The 19,649-nt window shown below is 37.8% G+C and overlaps 1 protein-coding gene across 4 annotated transcripts in view; it reads left to right on the top strand.

The window, feature by feature from the left end:
* NECTIN3 (nectin cell adhesion molecule 3) overlaps positions 1-19,649 on the top strand; it is a 78,607-nt gene that overhangs the window by 5,823 nt on the left and 53,135 nt on the right. For all 4 annotated transcript variants that reach the window (XR_006415835.1, XM_044441588.1, XM_044441589.1 and 1 more), the window contains exon 2: positions 16,034-16,372. Coding sequence is in view for 3 of the 4 variants with exons in the window: in XM_044441588.1 (XP_044297523.1) it covers positions 16,034-16,372 (339 nt within the window). In the remaining variant the exon portion in view is untranslated. The remainder of the gene's footprint in view (positions 1-16,033; positions 16,373-19,649) is intronic.

Here is a 19,649-nt window from a genome sequence, read left to right as displayed (position 1 = left end):
AATTGGGATTCTCAGGTAGTGCTTAATTTTGCTGACCAGTTTGGAAGATGAGGATTCTTCAGGATCAGGCTATTTTGATTGCCCAGTTCAAGGTAGTTTTAAAGGTATTTTCAAGAGGGTTTTATGTTTTTATAGTCACAGGAACCCCTTTACATTTAATCTAATTAAGAATGAAACTTATACTATGATTCTTGTGCCTGTGTAGAAAAAAGACAAGTAAAGGGAGACATGATAGTGTTTAAAGTAGTGCATGGTGTGGAGAAAGAAAAAGAGAGTTTTTTTCCCTCCCTCTCGCATAACATAGAAACCCAGTGTCTTCCCATGAAACTGATTTTAGGACTGATAAAAAGAAGTACTGCTTCGCACAGTGTATGGAATTCACTGTCATGGGAAATGGTGATGTCTACCAATCTGGATGGCTTTAAAAAGGGATTGGACAGATTCATTAAGTGCTATCTCCTTTACAAGAAGTTGCATACCTGGATACACCAGTTGCTGAGGAGTTTGGGCAGGAGGAGGTCTTGCACCCCTCCTGTTGGAGAGATCCTGTGGGCAGCTGGTTTGCCACTGTGAATATGGAATGCTGGACTAGATAGACCTTTGGTCGGATCCAGCATGGCTTTTCTTATGTTCTTATGTGCAGTCTAGTCCAAGCCTCATTAATAACATCTCCAGAACTCTTAAGGCTATTCTTTCCAGAACAAAAGATGGATTCATGCACCAAGGTGTGACTAGCTGTTTGATTCAAAACTGCTTTCTTGGGAGAAAGTAACATAGAAGCATTCCAGCAACATTCTGAGAGTAGTATTAGGCTAGAGATTCATTGCATTATACGATGAATTTTTTTTTTACAGGAATTTCAGTGAAGGGAGAGCCTTTGACAGATAACTCACCTTCCCTGCTTTGGCTTTGCCAAAAATTCTCACAGTGCATTCAGGTTGCAACCCAACTGTATTGCAGTGCATTTTGAAGCTCCTTTTTTCCCCTGAAATGTGGCATATTTGGTGAACATGGTGTAAAATCTCATGTATGAGGTCAGATAACAAATAGGCATGTTATCAAAACTGTCAAACAGATTGTAATTAATCTGTAGAGACAGATACAGTCGGTTATGCTTTATACCTGCCTTAGATAACTGTAGAATTCAAAAAGTACTGAAGGAAATAGTAAACATTTATATCCATCATTAAAAGTCCATCATTAATATTGTAGAAATATATCCCAGTATTTCATCTTCTGATGTAACTGCAGCATCTATAGTGTTGTTATTTCTGTTTGTTTCTTCAGATTAATGTGTCTTCATCTTTGCCTTTAGTTTGACTTCCATGGACATAAAATGTACACATGTAGCTTGCCAGCCAAAATTAATTAATTTTTGACTCTGCATACATTTGACCCCATAGAGATGTCTGGGAAGAATCTGGAAGTATATGGGCAAACACATTTATATAGAAAAGAGAAATTTGTCAATAGTTATCAACATCATATGTGAAGTTTACATGTGATTTTGTTAATTTATTCATGATTTTAGTGAATAACACACCTGTCATTTTAGTTGACTGTTAATAGGGAATTACTCTAGATGCTAGAACAGAATGCTGGAAACAAGTAGCTAAAATATAAAATAGATATCAAACTTAAAAAGAAAATCAATATTAACTTTTTCAGTTCAGTAAAACAGTTTGCCCCTAAACCTTAAAGATTTAAGGTTTGCTTGCCTAGTTTATTTGGAGAACCCCCCCCCCCCCACACACACACACACAATTTTGTGGTTATTCTCAATTCAATGGCAGGTTGGGATGCTGGTCAAATACTGTCAATGAAATATCATGAAGTCAAGAATCTTCCTTATAGTTCATCACTAGCACAGTTGAGAGTGAAGCATAGCTGTAGTACAGGAAGTCGTGTACGGATAAGACCCCATTTTTGAGCATTTCCCCATGAAAGCTTTGGAACTATATCCTTTTCAGAGAGAAGCTTCTATTAACTGCTAGAACTGCAGGCTTTTATGCATAGAAACTGAGGGTGCAAGTAATAAATCCAAGCATAGACTTTGAGTGCTAATGAGTGAGGGCTTTTAGAGAGTTTGGCACTAGGGGAAGAGGCTTGGATACATGGAGGGTACTATAGCTGTGCTGTGAATCAGCAGATTTGTAGTTTAGATCTGACTTTTGTCATAAACGCAGAGGGTGACTTTAGGAAAGAAGCTACCTTGTTCTCTTCTGTGTTACGGGTATCATGAAACTAGACTACCTTGCAATGGTTCTGTAACTGCTTTTGGAAATAATGTATGCAAAGCATACTAATAACATTATTTGTACATTTTGTGCAAAGTTCCTTGGAAAATAACTTCTGAGTCTGTAAAAGACTGTAACTTAAGAAGAGAACATGTGATCACTGTTCTGAACTATGATCTATGAGCTATGAGACATTTGACTATGAAGAATCAGGGGAGCTAAATTCATATTTATGAAGGCTTTTCATTTCAGAGTGAAGAACCACAGGTCTGGGAGACAAACCTTTCCCCTGTTCCTACCCTCTTTCCTCTGACTACTGGTCAGTTTTGTGCCAGTTCTCAGTTTTTGTGCCAGTTCCCCCCATTCTGAAAGGTTGAGTTGTCTCTTGAGGCTTACATACTGGCTGTGATATGCTGGTATTGTTGGTATTTTGTCCTTGTCCATTTTGCCTTTGGCTTCACCCATCATTACAGTGCAATCCCTGAGAATGTCTCCCAAATGCAGTTGAATGCAGTTCTCAGGCTGAAAGAAGTCTTCCATTTCTGCCTCAGTAGAATATAGTATTCATTTACTTTTCTACCAAAGTGGCACTCAAGACAGCTTATATTCCTTCAGATATTTCTCAAATAATATTTTCAACTAGCTTTATTACTTCCTGGTTTTTCTGGATAATACTGCTTATCTAGATGCCTTTCAGTCAAGTTTTTGCTTTGCATTTGGGATACAAGCTGTCTTGATCACTATAGTAGGCAAATTTCACGGGAAGGAGAAGAAAGGAGTGTGTGATTGGTTTGATTTTTCTGGACTTCTCAGCAGCATATTGTACCATTGACCATGACATTCTTCTAGGCTATCTCTTAGGATGAATATACAGGGCATTTAAAATGTTTCCATTCACTTATTTTGATTCATCTTTCTGCCAAAAAAGGGTGGACTGAGTAGATGAGGCTTGTGAGATTACTCTCTGTCTATGTGGTATTGCAGGGTTCCATTTTGCTCCTCATATTGTTCAGTATTTACATGCTATGTCATGCTACTGTAAAGCACAGTACAAGGAGCTTCCCTCAAAGAAGTTATGCGTTTTCTCTCCTTTAAGAAATTCTGTAGAAGCATTGAAACCATTTTTCATTGTTTATGAGGAAACATGAAACAAACTAAAATTGTGCTAAGAGAGAACCACTTTTGGATATGAAATTCTTTTTGTTTAGATTTAGGTGAAGAACTTGTTTTTGACAGGATTACATTAATTCTGCAGGATCAGATTCATGATTTGGATGTATTCCTTGATCCAACACCAATTCTGAAGGCTCACATGGCATCAATACTGTTGCAATCTGTGTTTCTCTATCTGAGAAATATCAGTCTCACCAGCGTTTCTTTAATGTTCTTCATTCTTACACATAAGTCCCTGAGCATACAAAAAGTGGAGTGTTGAACTCAATCCAGTGTTCATTTCCTAAGAATCTCCTTACAAGCCCCTCTGTGTCTCAGCTCAAGAGGAGACACACAGTGGAAACAGGCATGCTTTCCCATTGTGCCATTAATTGGGCTTCCCCTCAGTGTTGACGGTGAACCATTGAGCCCACTTCCAAAAGGGTCCTCATTGGAGAAACTTCCCATGTTAATGTGCACTCCTGTGGTCTGTAACCTTTCCACATTCTCAGGGTCAAGTTGATCTGACTCTCCATCTGCCCTTGAGCTAACCTCTCTCACCACCACCTCCTGCTGGGTTCCAGAACCCTGAATAATAGCTTGAAGCTGCACTGTTTCAAAAACAGTCTTATCCTCAAAAGCAGAATCTAAATCATCATTACAACTGGCATGGGAATCTCTATGAGCACACCTGAAATTTGACAGGACATGCACCCATGACAAGCATTTTATCTGCCTTAACAATGACCCTTCCTGTCAAAATCAACCCTACATTATAGTAATGCCCTGGTAAGCTCAGTCATGCTACTGCAAAGCACAGTACAAAGAGCTTCCCTTAAAAATGTTCTGGAAACTTCAGGTAGTTAAAAATGCTACCCCCAGGTGACTATCTCAGATTGTGTGATCAGACTATATTACTCCAATCCTGGTTGATTTGGGCTTAAGTTTAAATGCTTATTTTTTAAAAAAAAACTCTAAATTACTTTTGGATCTGTGTATCTTAAGAATCACCATCTTTAAAGTGCAATCCTATATGATCTATTTGACATTTGATGTTTTTTTCCTCTTCTGGTGCCAAATAGTCTGGCATGCATCTACCTAGGAACACAATCTTGTTGGCAGTGACATAAACCTTGTGTAGTCTTGGTTCTAGAACTCGCCCATTTCAGAAAGCTTTTGACTAATGATCCAGTTTTTTTGTGACTTGTTATCAGATGTTCCTATGGGATTAGTTTTTTCTTTGTAATTTTTGTTCTGTGACATTTTTATTTATGACTTGATTTGCAATATAAGCAATAAATAAAAGTATGTGTGAATTTTGTAAATTTGGGGATTTGGGCTGTTAACATAAGCTGCTAAAAGATAATATGCCGTATTTTTCGTTCTATAAGACGCATTCCCCCCCCCCTCAAAAGTAAGGGGAAATGTTTGTGCGTCTTATAGAGCAAATGTGTGTGTGCCCAGTGCCTGGGATGCTGCTGGCCCGCCTGCACCACGTGGCATCACCTGGCCGGCACGCACTGGGCGTGCACTGCTCCACCCCCCTGTCCAGCGCAGGTGAGAGCTGTGCCGCTCAGGGGGAGCGGTGCGGAGGAGGAGCCTCAGGCTTTAACCTGCCGACCACATGGAAAGACGGACTGCTCACCCCCACCGCCCGGGAAGACCTGCCGCCGCCACGCCGCCCGGAAGACCACTGCCGGCACGCTGCCGGCCCGGCTGCACCACACCTGGCCGGCACGCACTCGGCGCGCTCTGCTTCACCCCCCTCCTCCAGCACAGGTAATCACAGGTCGGTGTGTGTTTTCAAATGTCAACCTGTCTTTTAATGAAGCCCATGGGGAAGTGATGGCGAATGTGCCTGTGATTATCAGGAAGCTTTCCATGGATCCCTCCTCTAAAAACTAGGTGCGCCTTATGGTCAGGTGCGTCTTATAGAGCGAAAAATATGATATTCTGTTTGTTTATTGTATTTATTTATTTTAATAGATTATAGAAATAATTTAATCAGTGAATAATATTGTATATATACTAGCAATACACAAAAATGCATATCAAATGTGAATTCACCATTAAAATCCACATGAAACAGATGGCCCAATTAAAATAATGATCAATTATAAAAAGCCTTCTGGAATCTTTTTTAAGCACCTATCTAAAAAAGGAAAGAGAGGAACTGTTCTATTTCAAGGGGAGAGAGTTCCATAAGTGGAGAGTCTCCAGCACATAACAATTCCCAGTGTGCATCAATTGAATGTATGAAGAAGACAGCCCATAGAGCAGGACTTGACATGCAATTCTTGAAGCTAAGGCAGGACTTCATGGGTTCAGGTAGTTCTTTAGATAATTTATTCCTGGCCATTTAGTACTTTGAAGGTTGGTACAAGAATCTGGTTACAGATTTGCTTCCAATTTAATTGTTTCATTTGTGTGATATGCGTTGACTGTGGTGCCCATACAGCATTCTCTCTTCACATTTTATACTTTAGTTTGTAAAGTGCAGCTTTATTTAGAGATATTAACAACAGTCCAATTCTTTATTTAAGTAGTGCATGTCCAATAATACTTCCGCCTTCTTTAGGTAGGGTTACTGCTTATAAACCAGCCAAAGATGATAAAAAGAGCTTCGAGCCACCCATGTCACCTGAATATCCACAGAGATTGGCAGTGTACCTCTGTGTTAGATCTAGAGAAAACTGCATTTGATCCTACATGAGGATTGTAGCCCCATCTTGGACAGTTCTTTCATAACTACGGAGATCAGTGGAACCAACAGCAGTTCTGTCTGAATTAAAATTCAGTTCCCTTAGTATGGGGAATCAGGCTGGGCAAAGTCAGGTGATTGTTTTTCACTTGGCTGCATGCAAATATGGTAGATGGTGCAGCTGTACCAATATTTCTACCCAGCCTACATTGCTACATAAACTACAGTGGTGGTGGAGTCTGATGAGAGAGCTGGCATTTTTCTTTTTCCCCAGCCCAGTGATAAGGCGTAGAGCATTCAAAGTAGGCATACAAGGAAAGAACCTATTGAAAGAGGAGACACATTGATGACAAGCAGCTGTGACCACAAGGGGGCATTCTAGTCTAGCAAATAAAATAAATAGTTTTGGGGTTTATTAACGATACCAAGAGACAAATTAAATACAAAAAGAAACAAAAGTGATGAAACAAATTTCCTGTCCTTTTTGAGAAATGAAAAATTTAAAGGGACTGTAGTCCACCTCTGATAGTTAAAGGATTTGAGCCTACACTTTAAATGTGGCCACATGATGACAATCTTACACTTGCTCTCACATGTACCAAAAAGGCTTTCCAGGTACACACTTGTTATCCAGCAATTATCTAGAATATGCAAATAGCAAAATATATAAATGGGTAACTATAGTAATGATATTTATTTATTTATTTATTTTATTTAGAAAATTTCTAGGCCGCCCCATTCGCCGAAGCCTTGGGGCGGCTTACAAATAAATAAATTAAAATACATAAATAACAATATAAAATACACATAACTGTATAAAATAAGTCGCCCTGGCCAACTTCAGCCTGCACTTTCATATAACCTATCTCAGTGAATTCATGCAGATATTGAAAGGCAAAGGAGACGTGCTGGATCTCTTCAACACTTCATAAGATGTAGGTTATAGAATGGAGTAAGAGTTTTCTAACACCCAGTTGGGACCAACCTTCTAGAAATGCCCAGATCTACTATAAAGCAGTACCTTTCAGTCTGATCCCAAGTAGGTGATCTAGGATATCATGCAGTGGTGGACAGATAAAAGCAAGTACAGGCAGTCACCAAGTCACAGATGTCTGAGTTAAAAACTACTTGTACTTATGAATGAACTGCTATGAAGCCTATTAATTAAAAAAATAGTGCAGGAAATTGTCTTTCTCATAGGGAGAGAGGAAGTGGAGGGTGAGAGAAGGGAGGCCTCCAAAGCATCACCATAGAGAGAAAACAAAAGGGTAGAGAGGGGGTCTCCAAAGCATGCTTTCCTGTCCCACCCATCCATCCAAAGAAACCTCTTTAACATTTCCTTTCTGCAAAGAGGAGGTGCTGATGAGTTTCGGGGGAGGGGGAGATGGTTGCGGTTTTTCCACTTCAGTGGGGATCCTGTACTCTTACACCCACAAATATGGAGAGGCAACTATATGTGCTCTGACTTACATACAAGTTCGAGTTAAAGACAGATTTTCATTGCTCAAGAATGAAATTCATCCCTAACCTGTGGACTGCCTGTACTTAACTATTTCACACAATGTGTAGTTAAAGCTATGGAGCTCACTACCGCAAAATGTGGGATTGATTACCAACTTGGATGGCTTTACAGTGAAAGTGGGGATTTCTTAAAGGATGAGACTATTACCACTTACAAGTCATTATGGCTATATATGGATGCCAGTGCTGGATGGGGTATGCCTCTAAATACCAGTTCTCCTGGGAACATAAGGAGGAGGGTGCTAGTGCATTCATGTCCTGTTGTGGGGTTTGCATAGATATTTATAAAACAATAAGTAAAAGTTAGGCCTTTCGTTTGTTTCAGGATGTCTGCCTAATGTTTTCATCTGTTCATTGTTTGTTTTTCATAGAATGGTAGAGTTGGAAGGGGCTATGAAGGCCATTGAGTCCAACTGGCTGCTGCTGCAGGACACCACATTACACCATCCCACTCAGATGGCTGTCCAGTTTCTTTTTAATGTCTCTAGTGTGGGAGAGCCCACCACCTCTCTAGGCACCTCTCTCTTCCATTGTTGTAATGCTCTGACAGTGAGGAAACTTTTCCTGATGTCCAGCTTCAATCTGAGTTGTCACAGCTTGACTTGATTATTCCATATCCTACACTCTGGCATCAGCAAGAAGAGATCTTGACCTAATCTTGATCTTAATCTCTAATCATTGTTACCTCTATGTCCAGACTGATGGTTTCCTCCCTGAGAGACAGTCACCACCTACTGGGCAGTCCCGGTAATAAGCTAGTGTAGGCTACACTTTTTCACTCATATGTTAGGAATCATTAATTTTTCTGGTTTTATCTACTTGACAAGCCATAGTCAAAATCTGGAAGACAGATCAGCATTTCAATTTGGTACTGTCAGCGATGAACAATGTTCTGTTGCAGTCAGTTATGGACCATTGTCCTAACAGAAAAAGTGAAGGCAACAAAAGGTTCCCCAAACAAGATTTTATTTACAATATAACTTTTTCATGATGGAATCTAATATGACAGTTCCTTGCAATTACTAAACTTCCATGGCTCATTATGGAAAAATAATTTTAGATGACTAAAAACTCCTGTGATTCATCTTCTGTTGTTACATGCTGTCAGGTCATCTCTGAGTTAGAATGGCTTTATTAATTAATGCTCTTCAAAATATTCTGTCCTCAACAACAGTGTTCAACTCTTGTAAACTCAAAACTGTGGCTTTCGCTATGAAATTTATCCATTTCAGTTGATATTCCTCTTCTTCATTTTCCTCTTCTTCAACTTTGCTTAGCATTATTGTATTCTCCACTGAGTCTTGTCTTCTCATGATGTATCCAAAGTATGACAGATTTGGCATTTTTGCTTCAGTTCATTTCTAGCTCTCTCTGCCATATGGATGTATTCAACTGATGAGCCTTATGTTATTGTTTGTTACTTTGATTTACTTTTTGTTGTTTGATGAAAATTAATAGAAATGAATTTATTGAAAACAATAGGCATCGGTACAAATGTTTGAGACTTTTTCAAAACGGAAATGGTGATTAAGTTTTGCATAGTCATAATTTTTTTAAAAATAGGTTTAGTTCTAAGGTAAAGATGCTTTTAACATGAAGTTTTACTTCATTTTATTAAAGGAAACAACACAAGTATATGCAAATTACTCATTAATTTAATAAATTAATAAAATAATATTTTGATAAAATTAATAAAATGTTAGTTTAATAAATTAATAAAAAGTTAAATGCAAGGAATTAAGTAAGCCGATAGTCGCAACTTGGATACCAAGTTTTCAGTTTTTAGTCTCTGTGATGATTTTCTAGTTCCAGATTCTGTGGTATCTGATATTGGATTTACTCAAGTTTATATTTTACATCTAATTCCTTAATTTTACAACTAGTCACGTAAGTTGCATATTTAAGAAGGCAAAATGATGCTTCCATTGAGATGAAACCAAAAGGTTCTAGTACATAATGCTTATAGTTCATTCTCAAGCCCTATTATTTCTTATTTCTTTGTTCACACAGGCAGTTACATGTTGTTAAACATGAATGCAGCTTACTTCTCTGAACTGTTTCAGGACCGGTGTTGGCTTGATCAGAAAGCTTTGTACATTTAAACTCAGTGAAGAATTAAGGCCAAGAAATTGATCTCAAGTTAGTTTATTTTAATGTTACATTATTAAGTCATAGAAGAAGGGATGCATTTTAAAAATGTCTACCTTCTGAAAAATTGTGGGACAGTTCTGGGCAATGAAATAGCATGCTAGCAGGATTGTTGAAGTCCCTTAAAAGCAAAGACATGAGATTCACCAAATATCAAGCTACATTTGGCTTGATGGGTCACAGGTTTTTTAAAGAGCTAATCTAAACTGCTAGCTGAACTAACTTAGAACATTAATTATAAGTGCCTTTATTCAAGCCATGCATTCTTGTACTAGCCATGTTTTCTTGTTTTTAGGCAAGGTTTCTTTTTGGTGTTAAATGACATGGAATTTTTAGTACTTATTTCAAATTGTGGGCATTTAATAAGGAAGACTTTTTGAGAGTGAACATAATGCAAATTCTTGGGCACTTCTACTCAGAAGCAAGTCCTTTTGCATTATGTAGGTCTTACTCGCAAGAAATTTGATATTGAAGTAATCATCACTGTTTTTTCAAGCATGAACAACATTGTCTCAAGGCAAAAATGCCAATATCGCTTCAGGGCTTTGTGAAACCATGAGGGCTTCTTTTCTCTTCATGCAACTGGCCACAGTGTCTATGAGGCTAACAGAACTTGCTTCCTTTCTACAAGGATTCAGTCACCAAGCAGACAAACTCCAGTGGATCTTTTCATCATCATTTGGACTGTCTTCTCTACACCCAGGGCAGGCCCATGTTCATCTTTCTTTTCTGCACATTCAGTGGCCTATATCTAAAGCAAGAAAAGCAGAGCCTTGTTTAAAATAGTTTCAAGTACTTTAATGTATTAAAATATGTGAAATAATAAGTAAACTAAGCTGGAGGGCCCCTGATGGGAGTGAGAACAGTTACTGCAAAACAAACAAACAAACAGTCACACTTCATGTGATTGGGAGCTTCCAGTTTCCTCAGACCATGCAGTAAAGAATAAGGGGGATATAAAATTGCAGCCTAAGGCAAGTGTTCAATTTAATTGTTTGCCTGGTCTAAGTAGCAGTTGTCAGTGGACAAGTGTGTGCGAGGCAGTGTATATAGTAGAAAAAGTGTTTGGGCAATTCTGTTGGAATTGTTCATTTCTAAGGATGCATTGAACAATAAATAACTAGTGACATATCAAATTGATGTTATAACTGCTAAACTGGGTAGTTTCAAAATTATTTAACCTTTTTAGTTGACGTTTTCTGGGTAACAAGAATGCATAATATTACCAAAGCAGTTTATAAAATATGTTAAAATACAAGAAAATATTAAAAAATAGTAAAAACAATAAAATATTATTGAAATAACTAAGGTAGCTCACAGTGCTGGAGGTCAGAGAAACTCCTGAGCAAAACAAGTTTATTTTCAGTTAATGCAGAAGCACTCCACCCTAGGAGCCCACCTGATGTCAGTGGGGAGATCATTCTGCATGGTGTATGCCACAATTGAGAATTTCCTACTCTTCATCATGGCAAAACCTAGGTACTTTCTGTTCCAGCTTTTTTATTCTATGTGGGAGAGAGTAGTCTCTCAAATAATCTGGCCTGAAGCTGTTTACTGCCTTACAAACCAGCAATAGCAACTTGAAGATGACTTAGTAGCTAATTGATTATCAACACCCTCATGTGCAATAATATCTGCATGCCTTTTTGAAAACCTGCATATATTTAATGTCACTTGGAGCTTGACCCTTGGATTTCCAAAGCACTCTTTAGACTTCACATGTTTTTGCTTTCGTAAACTGAAGCCAAGACTCAGGCAGTTTTGACATTCTGTGACATCTCATTAGTTCAGTTAAGGATAGAGAGGTTTAGTGGATTGTATATTTCCATCTTTTAAACATTTTTACTTTTAAACTTTTTTGTAATCTTCTGAATAGTTTTATAAAGCAGAAAAATTATCTTATTCAGTAGCTCCACATTTTTCATACTTGTTTGCCATTCATATCTCTAATCATACTCTCATAAAATGGAATCCATGCAGACTAGTAGTTCAAGTTGCAAATAGAATATTTGTATGCTCTTCTCATAAGTCCCTCCTCTTCCAGTCAGTTAAGTTTCTGCAATTATATGCTGAGAAACAGTGGCTTTTGAAAGGGAGGAAGTTGCTCTTTTTCTAAACAACAGAAGAAAATTATATCCTGCTGTTCAACCAGTTGCCCATCCCTCACAACTAAAACTATGAAAAGAACATTTAAAATCTAAGTTTCATCTTGAAAAACAAAACTGAAACATGTTATCCAGCAAATGTGGAAAAAAAAGGTTTTGTTTGTATTAAGATCTAGTCTTCTCATCTCCTTAAAATTCACTGCTCCATTTTCATTTCACATTTACAATTATTTTCTGTCTTCCAGTTTTTCACCTTTTAAATGTGCTTCAGTTAAAAAGATTTTTAATTGTATATTCTTACCTAACCTACTTCCTATCTTACCTTTTAAAATTTATTGATCTGTGCTCTGTGTCATACTTTCCTCTTTCTCAGGTTAATTCTTAATCCTTTCCTAATCTATGTTTACTCTTTAACTCAACTGGAAGTGCTCTAGTTTGTATTTCAGTAACCTTGGAGCAAAATAAGGATTTATTTACTGTACCTTTTTTGGATCTGTGTCACTTTTTCTTGCTTCTGTTAGTTATCTTTGTTGTATTAAAACATGCTTTCAGTCATGCTGCTTACTATGCCTTTATGTTTTTTTAAAAGTGGTTCTGTTTATTTTTTTTCATTCCCCAGAAATTTGTATTAGTTCCTTCTCCCTTACTATACTCCATATTTTGCATGCATAAAGGTCTTTGGTAAGACCTTTATGCTGATTTCTTGTAATACTGCTGTAATTTCATTTATTTTCCTGAGGTCAAAACTTTTGCCAAGTCTGAAAGCAATGGTTTCACCCCACCTACCCTTTATATATCTAAAATTCACTTTTTCTGCAGATACTCTCAGATCTTTTAATTCATTGTCTTTATTTCCTATTCTGATAATTATAACATTCTTCTTGGTCTTTTTTCCTACTCTTGTGCCTCAAACCCTACAAATGATGCAAATGGTTTCTGTTCATCATTCACATTCATATTACTTCCTTGCATGGTGGATAAAAAACTTGCAAATTAAACATGGACTATATGAAAAATAACTTAGTCTCATTTTAAAATAATAGTTACAATTAAATCTATATGCATGCTAAACCTACAGTTTAATGAAAAGAATGTACAGGTATGTCATACTCATTGGGTTACCTTCCAGTCAAACATGGACCTTTATGTCATCTTTTCCTTTTTGAGCCTAACTACTAGTTCTTGATTTCTAAATATTCTGGGCTTTGCCATAACTTATTTTATGCAGAATTTTTTGCATGCAGAATGCCCCAGGCTCAGTCTCAAGGAGCATCTCCAGGTAGGACTATGCAAGGATCAAGCCTTAAGACCCATTGTTAGTCAGTGTCAGTCATCCTGGACCATATGACTTTTCCATTTGTTTGTTTGTTTAAAACATTTCTATGCTGCCCCCATCGCAACAAAGCCTCGGGGAGGCTCACAACAAGGTATGTAGGTATGTTTTGCCTACTCAAGTGACATAAGCAAAGGCATAAAGTAGATAGGGTGGTGGTGGAGGAGGAGTTGGGTCATGCAAAGCAAGAAAGATATACAGTAAAGGGGGGGCAGACTGGAAAGTAACAGTGGAGTGAACCAGAAGGTTAAAAGATCAGACATTATATACAGATTCAGCTTCTAGTTTCTATAAATCCTTACATTTTTTCACAGAAAAACTGTCATGGTTTTTGATATAAGGGAGACCCTATCTTGATCTTGTAAAATGAGTTGTAAATTATCATGCTTTAATGATCCAATTTGTACCATTGTTTAAGAAGTGCATGAAGAACTATAAAAATGCAAACTTAATTTAAATCAGTTAAAGTGGAGTTTTTTCCTTACTCCAGTCATGCATCTGGTTCCTCTACATTGTTCTCTTCAATAGAGTCTTTCTTTTTTCTTTTTAAGCTTCTTCTACTTTTCATGGTTTATTTTCCTTTTCCTATACATTCTTTATACCTTTTTCTCTATAGCTACTCATCATAGTTATTCTCAAAATTATTCTTTATTTTTTTGCATACCTTTCCACTTGCATTTCTGTATCACTAAATTCTCTAATCCATGCAGTATAGCAGAAAAAGCCTTTCTCCTAACAACCCTCCACACATCTTTCAAGAAGGGCTTTCAGAATCTGGGCAGGTTCATACAGAAGGAGACCTTCCTTTATATATCTAGACTGTTCCTTTAGATATTTCATATTTAGCGCAAAAAAGGCAAGCTTTGTTTATGCTCTGGTACTTCCCAATGAACTGCAAAGATTATGAGAATCTGTATGAGAGGTTTCTGTTTCTGTTCCTGTTCATGATGTGAATCTACTCAGAAGCACTCTGACATAACTGGCCATCTTTTACCAAAGTTGTGCCCTTTAGGTATTTTGGAATGTAACTCCAATCAGCATGGCCATTGCCCTCAGGGAAGCTGCTACTGACAAATTTATGGAAACAAGGAGAGCAGCAAAGACATTTGCATGGCAATTCAGTTTTCACCTAAGAATTTTCTGAACCTTGAGGATAAGAACAGGAGCTGTTGTCACTCTGTTCAGTCTCCTGCTGGAGAATGAACTTCCTGGTAGTTTCTGACTATGATGCAGTTGTAGAGGCAAGGCAGGAATGAATGAAGCTCAGAGAAGATTATTATTTTTAGGCAGGCTTAACTATATAATAACTATATAGTTATTAAGTGCAATTGGTTTAAGAGCTTGTGCAATTGGTTTACGAGGATGCCTGTTGATTGAAAAGGATGCCACATGGTGTTGAAGAGGGTATATTTGACTTCCCTGATCACTCTTTGTATCATTCGACATATCTGCTGACTTACTAAATTTGGTCGTTTCTGCACATAATTACACTTTTCTCCTCATCAGTTTTGAAATCTTAATGCTTGGATCCTCTTTCCAAACGGCAGTAAGAAAGGTGTGATGCACAGTTTCACAACAATTATTGTTTGATTTATTTATGCATGTAAAATGAACTCATTGTGGAAAAGCAGGTTTAAAGATTGGAAAGAAATGTTTGGTGGACTTGGACAAATAGGCTATTGCTATTTTTTTAAAGTTTGGATTAGCTTGTAGACTACAATGATAACTTTCCACTATTCTGTGCATTTTGTGCAAAATAGGACTTGCCAACTACAGCCACATGGTATTATGTGCAATTCAAATATTTGTTAATATCTATATTTGGTTGTGCTGTTTTTACAACTTCATAGCCCTCTTTGTTGTTGGAATTATTGATATACCAACCTGCAATCCATGCTTATGACCATCTTTTTGTGAATAAATACCATGCACAAAATATTAAGCAAGAATGGAAGAATGAATTGAAGTATCCTGTTTTGCCCATTCAGTGGGTTACTTCATTGGCATCAGTCTCAGAAGGGGCAATGCATTTTAGGTTACATTTACATTTAATTCAGAAAAACTGAATGTTTGAGCATATTGGAATAACACTTCACTTACTCAGATGTTTTGGCAATGACCAGTGACTGTCTCCTTTGAGAAGGTAAAACAAAGTTCTTTAAGTTCTTTAGTACTTAAGGACATGCATATCTTCTTGAGTTATCTGTTTTTTTGGAACTGTGTCCTTTTGACAACTTGAAAAAATTATTTTGCAGTAATGGAAGAACACACAGCTATGTGCAGTAACAAAGTGGGTTAATCGTATATTAATAGTATATTTTGCTTTAAACAAAATACTAGGAATAAACCTTATATGTTTATCTATTTCAATATTTACTGAAATTTTATGTAAGGAAATACATATTTTATTACCTTTTAACCTTTGTTTTATGTTTTGGTTTTGATTTTGAAACTCAAAAGAAAAAATAATAACTACCTCTTCATAGTTTCTTATAAAATTTCAATTTCTGGAAAGCTGTGGCCTTGTTTTTGCCCTCCCTGCACCCAGCAGTCATTTGTGATCTAGAATGGGTTCTTATCTGAACCTGAAAAGGTAGCCTGTAGAGATGCATGGAGACACACCAAGTATTGTTACATGTCCAAATTTCCATACTTTTGTATTGCAAGAGTTCTAACAAATAGTTACCAAAATTGCAAATAAGCTTAAGTCTGTTCACTAAGAAGTGTTTTAATAGAAATTAAATTTGTACAATGATAAGCTTTTTTTCCTTTAGGAACTATACTTTTGTGATATTGTGTAATTATTTTTTTCTTTCTGTTTTTTCCCCTTTTTCAGCTGCCTTAGCTGGACCAATCGTTGATCCACACGTGAGAGCAGTATGGGGGAAGAACGTTACACTGAAATGCATAATCGATATAAATGAAACATTAACACAAATTACATGGGAGAAAATACATGGGAAGAGTGCACACACTGTTGCTGTTCATCACCCTGACTATGGATTTTCTGTTCAAGGAGAATATCAAGGAAGAGTTTCACTCAAAAACACCTCTCTTACTGATGCGTCTATCATCCTAACCAATGTTACCTTCTCGGATTCTGGAGAATATGTATGCAAAGCAGCTACATTCCCTCTAGGAAATGCACAGTCATCAACAACTGTAGCTGTATTGGGTATGCTTGTTTTATGTTTGTTTTGCTAACATTTCACCCTAAATGTTTGTAAAGTTGTCAGTTTTAATATGGTTATCCAGTGTGCTAGATCCAAGCTTCCCCATCCATGAATGAAGGGGCTCCTTCCATTCATTGAGAGATTCACTGAGGAAACCATTCAAGGGGAACCTCCCTGCTGAACGAAGAGAATGATGATTTTCCCCAATTAATTCTTCCCCTTTAGTGTTTGCACCATCTTTCAGCTTTCAGGGTGTTTCTTGATCCAGAACAGATTTTCACCAGCTTATGGGTATCTGTGGGCATTAGTGGGAGGAAAGTTGATAAAAATTGCCTTAAGCATTTAGTTCATAGAATTCTGCTCCATGCTGCTGTAGATGCAGCCCAATGTGTGTGTGCTCTTAGAACAAGTATAGCAGTTCGTTCTACTTTAGTGACTGTGTGTCTAGAAAGTTCTTTTCACTTTATTATAAAACCAGTTAACTTTCGCAGTGTGTTTCAAATGGCAACAACTTCTTGATTTCCTTGGTTTTTTATATGTTTTAGTCATTGTGCTGCAGTTATTATGCCCCCTCACTGGATTCCAGAATTCTCTTCCTTTGATAGAAATATCTCCTCCTGAGTAGATTTCTGCCCATGGGAATCTTCCACTAATGGAAGGACAGGAAGAGTCGAGTGAGTGACCTAAGCTATTGGGTGGTATAAAAATGAAACAAATAAATGAAAGTGAATTCCAAAGTTTCCCCTTCACCATGTAACAGTGTATATCCTGAAAATCTGTTCCAGAGGGCTGCAGAAGGACCCTCTAGAATGAGGAATGGGCTTCAGGGAGAAAGGAAAATTAGCTGAGATTGTCTTCTTGTTTTCCTGGATCTCATTTTGTCCATTAACAAAAGGAGCCCATCCATTCATGGAATCCCAGTTCCAATTACAAAGTTCCTTGGGATCCTTCTTGATGAAAGACAAGGAAGCTGTAAGCCATCCTGAGATGTTTTATCGGGAAGGACGGGGTAAAAATGTTTTAAATAAATAAGTTCATTTAGCACCTATATAAATGGACATAGGTGGACTTCAGTGATCTGAATCTTTCACTGCCAAAGCTCCTCCTTATAGCCCATTTATTTGGCCCCATGGAGTGACCACTCTGCATTGTTGAATAAGGCTGGCATAAAGAGAGTCAGTGTGATGTAATTGTTAGAATGTTGGACTTTGACATAAGGGATGAAAGTTTTAGTTCCTACTCAGTCCAGATGCTCACTAGGTTACTCCAGGCCACTCACTGACTCTTAGCCCATCTTTCTTTACGGGTTCATTGGGAGGATAAAATGCAGAGGTGGAGGATCATGTGAGCTGCCTTGAATTCTCTTTAAGAGAGAGAAAGGTAGGAATTAAATATAATAGAAATAAAGAGGTTTGGTACAAAATCTGAGGCAGGGAAAACCACCTATGTTTTTTTTCCCTGGCAGCTTTTCCTGATGTCAATGTGTGTGTGTTTGAGAGAAGAGGGCATAACTTTTCTAATTCTCCCAATTGATTTGAAAAAAAGTCAAGTTTTTCTTTTTTCTTTTAAAAAACTTGCTTAATTGTCAAGTTAAACTTGTTGGGATGACAGATCATCCATCTCACAATTCTTTATTTTACTCCAGGATGTTCACTTTTCAGGTTCAAGAGGAATTTCGCAGCTGTTGTTCTTGTCAGTCTTTATAGGTTAACATGGCACAGTGATGGATAATGGTTGAATTCCAGCCTGCTTTAAATAAGATGAATTTGGCCAGATTCTCATGATCATCTTGCAGTTTCATAAATAAATATTTCCATCTGATATGGAGAACATGAAACAATCATGGCATTGCCGAGGTTCAAACCTCACACTGCGAAGAAAGCCGTGCAGTGTTGCTTTCTTGCCTCGGGGCCTATGATGTACCTAACAGATGGATGGGAACAGCAGGGGTATTGATACTCTTCTCCCAGGCTTCTGCTTCCTTCCCCTTCACTCTTCTTAGTGATATCCCACAGTTGGCAGGGAAGAGAACCTAGGTCCTGCTCTCGCTCTGTCTGCCATTTCAGGGACATGGGGTGGAGGGAGTTTCAGCTAGCTAGCTGAAGTTCCTTTTATGTGCTGGCCCGAACAGCTATCATTGGTGCAGCTGATGGTGGTGGGAAAAAGTGAGCTTCAGCTAGCTGGCTAAACTCCACTTCTTCTTTTTTGGGAAGGCTGGGAAAAGAACATGCTTCAGCCAGTTTGCTATAGCTCCCTCATCTCCCTTACTGGTCTAAAACAGCAAGTGAGGAAATGGCTGATGACAGTCTCCTGGGCTGTTAATGGTGCTTGTTGCAGCTGTGTGTAGTGAAGACTGGGGAAGTGAATAAGAACTCCCCTAGGTGCTGCTTGGGCACTTTGGGTGTCTGGTCATTGGAGACATATGGCAAGAGCAGCAAACCTTCCTGCTTCCCCTGGGTTTGTTAGGTTGTTCAGTACTTAATGAAATGGCAAGCCCAGATGTGACTACAAAATCCTACAGCAAACCATGACTTCAGATTCACAAAGAAGCCACCCTGTTGGGGAGGTTAGGTTTGAATAACATACTAAACAATCGGTAACTTATAGCGCCATGGAAACATGGCACCATCAATCACTGATTTGCTGATGACAAATTACTATTTGTGGTGGAGTTGTGAACTTCTGTATTTTGAAGTGGCACTGAGCTTCCCATAGTTGCCATGACTTGTTGACATCTTGGAAAAATGCAAGATTGCCAGGGAATGAATAGAGATGATATAGTATCTAAAATACTTATTTTCAAACATTGTATCATAACTTATTTCAATTATATCATTTAGTTAGATTTTCATGATTTGTCTAGAAATGAAATATTCAGTTTGACTGTACTGTGAATTACTGAATGTCTGTGAGGCCATAGCATTAGCACAGTAGCTTGGTTTACTAAGATGTGATGAGAGAAAAAAGCGCTGTTTATGAACTGTTACAAATCACCTAATTTATAGGCAGAATAGAAATGAATGATGATAAATAATTATGTATTTTGTGGCATGTTTTCAAGAAGCCTTAGGAAAAAGATTAATTGCCACCCCACCCCCCATGTATCACTTACCTTTAGCAGGTACACTAATGTCCATATTCTTGCTTCACTTATTTACTTTGGGGGGTAGTTCTCTTGCTGCATGATCTGTTTTCTGTACCTATGCTATGTAATAACTCACTTTCAACCTCCCAGATCCATCATCCCCAAAACGAATTAGCAAACAACTTCGTAATCAC

The sequence above is a fragment of the Varanus komodoensis genome, unplaced genomic scaffold (assembly GCF_004798865.1).
Source record: "Varanus komodoensis strain SLA01 unplaced genomic scaffold, ASM479886v1 scaffold4, whole genome shotgun sequence".
Classification (NCBI taxonomy): domain Eukaryota; kingdom Metazoa; phylum Chordata; class Lepidosauria; order Squamata; family Varanidae; genus Varanus; species Varanus komodoensis.
This window is presented reverse-complemented; position numbering and strand designations above follow the sequence as displayed.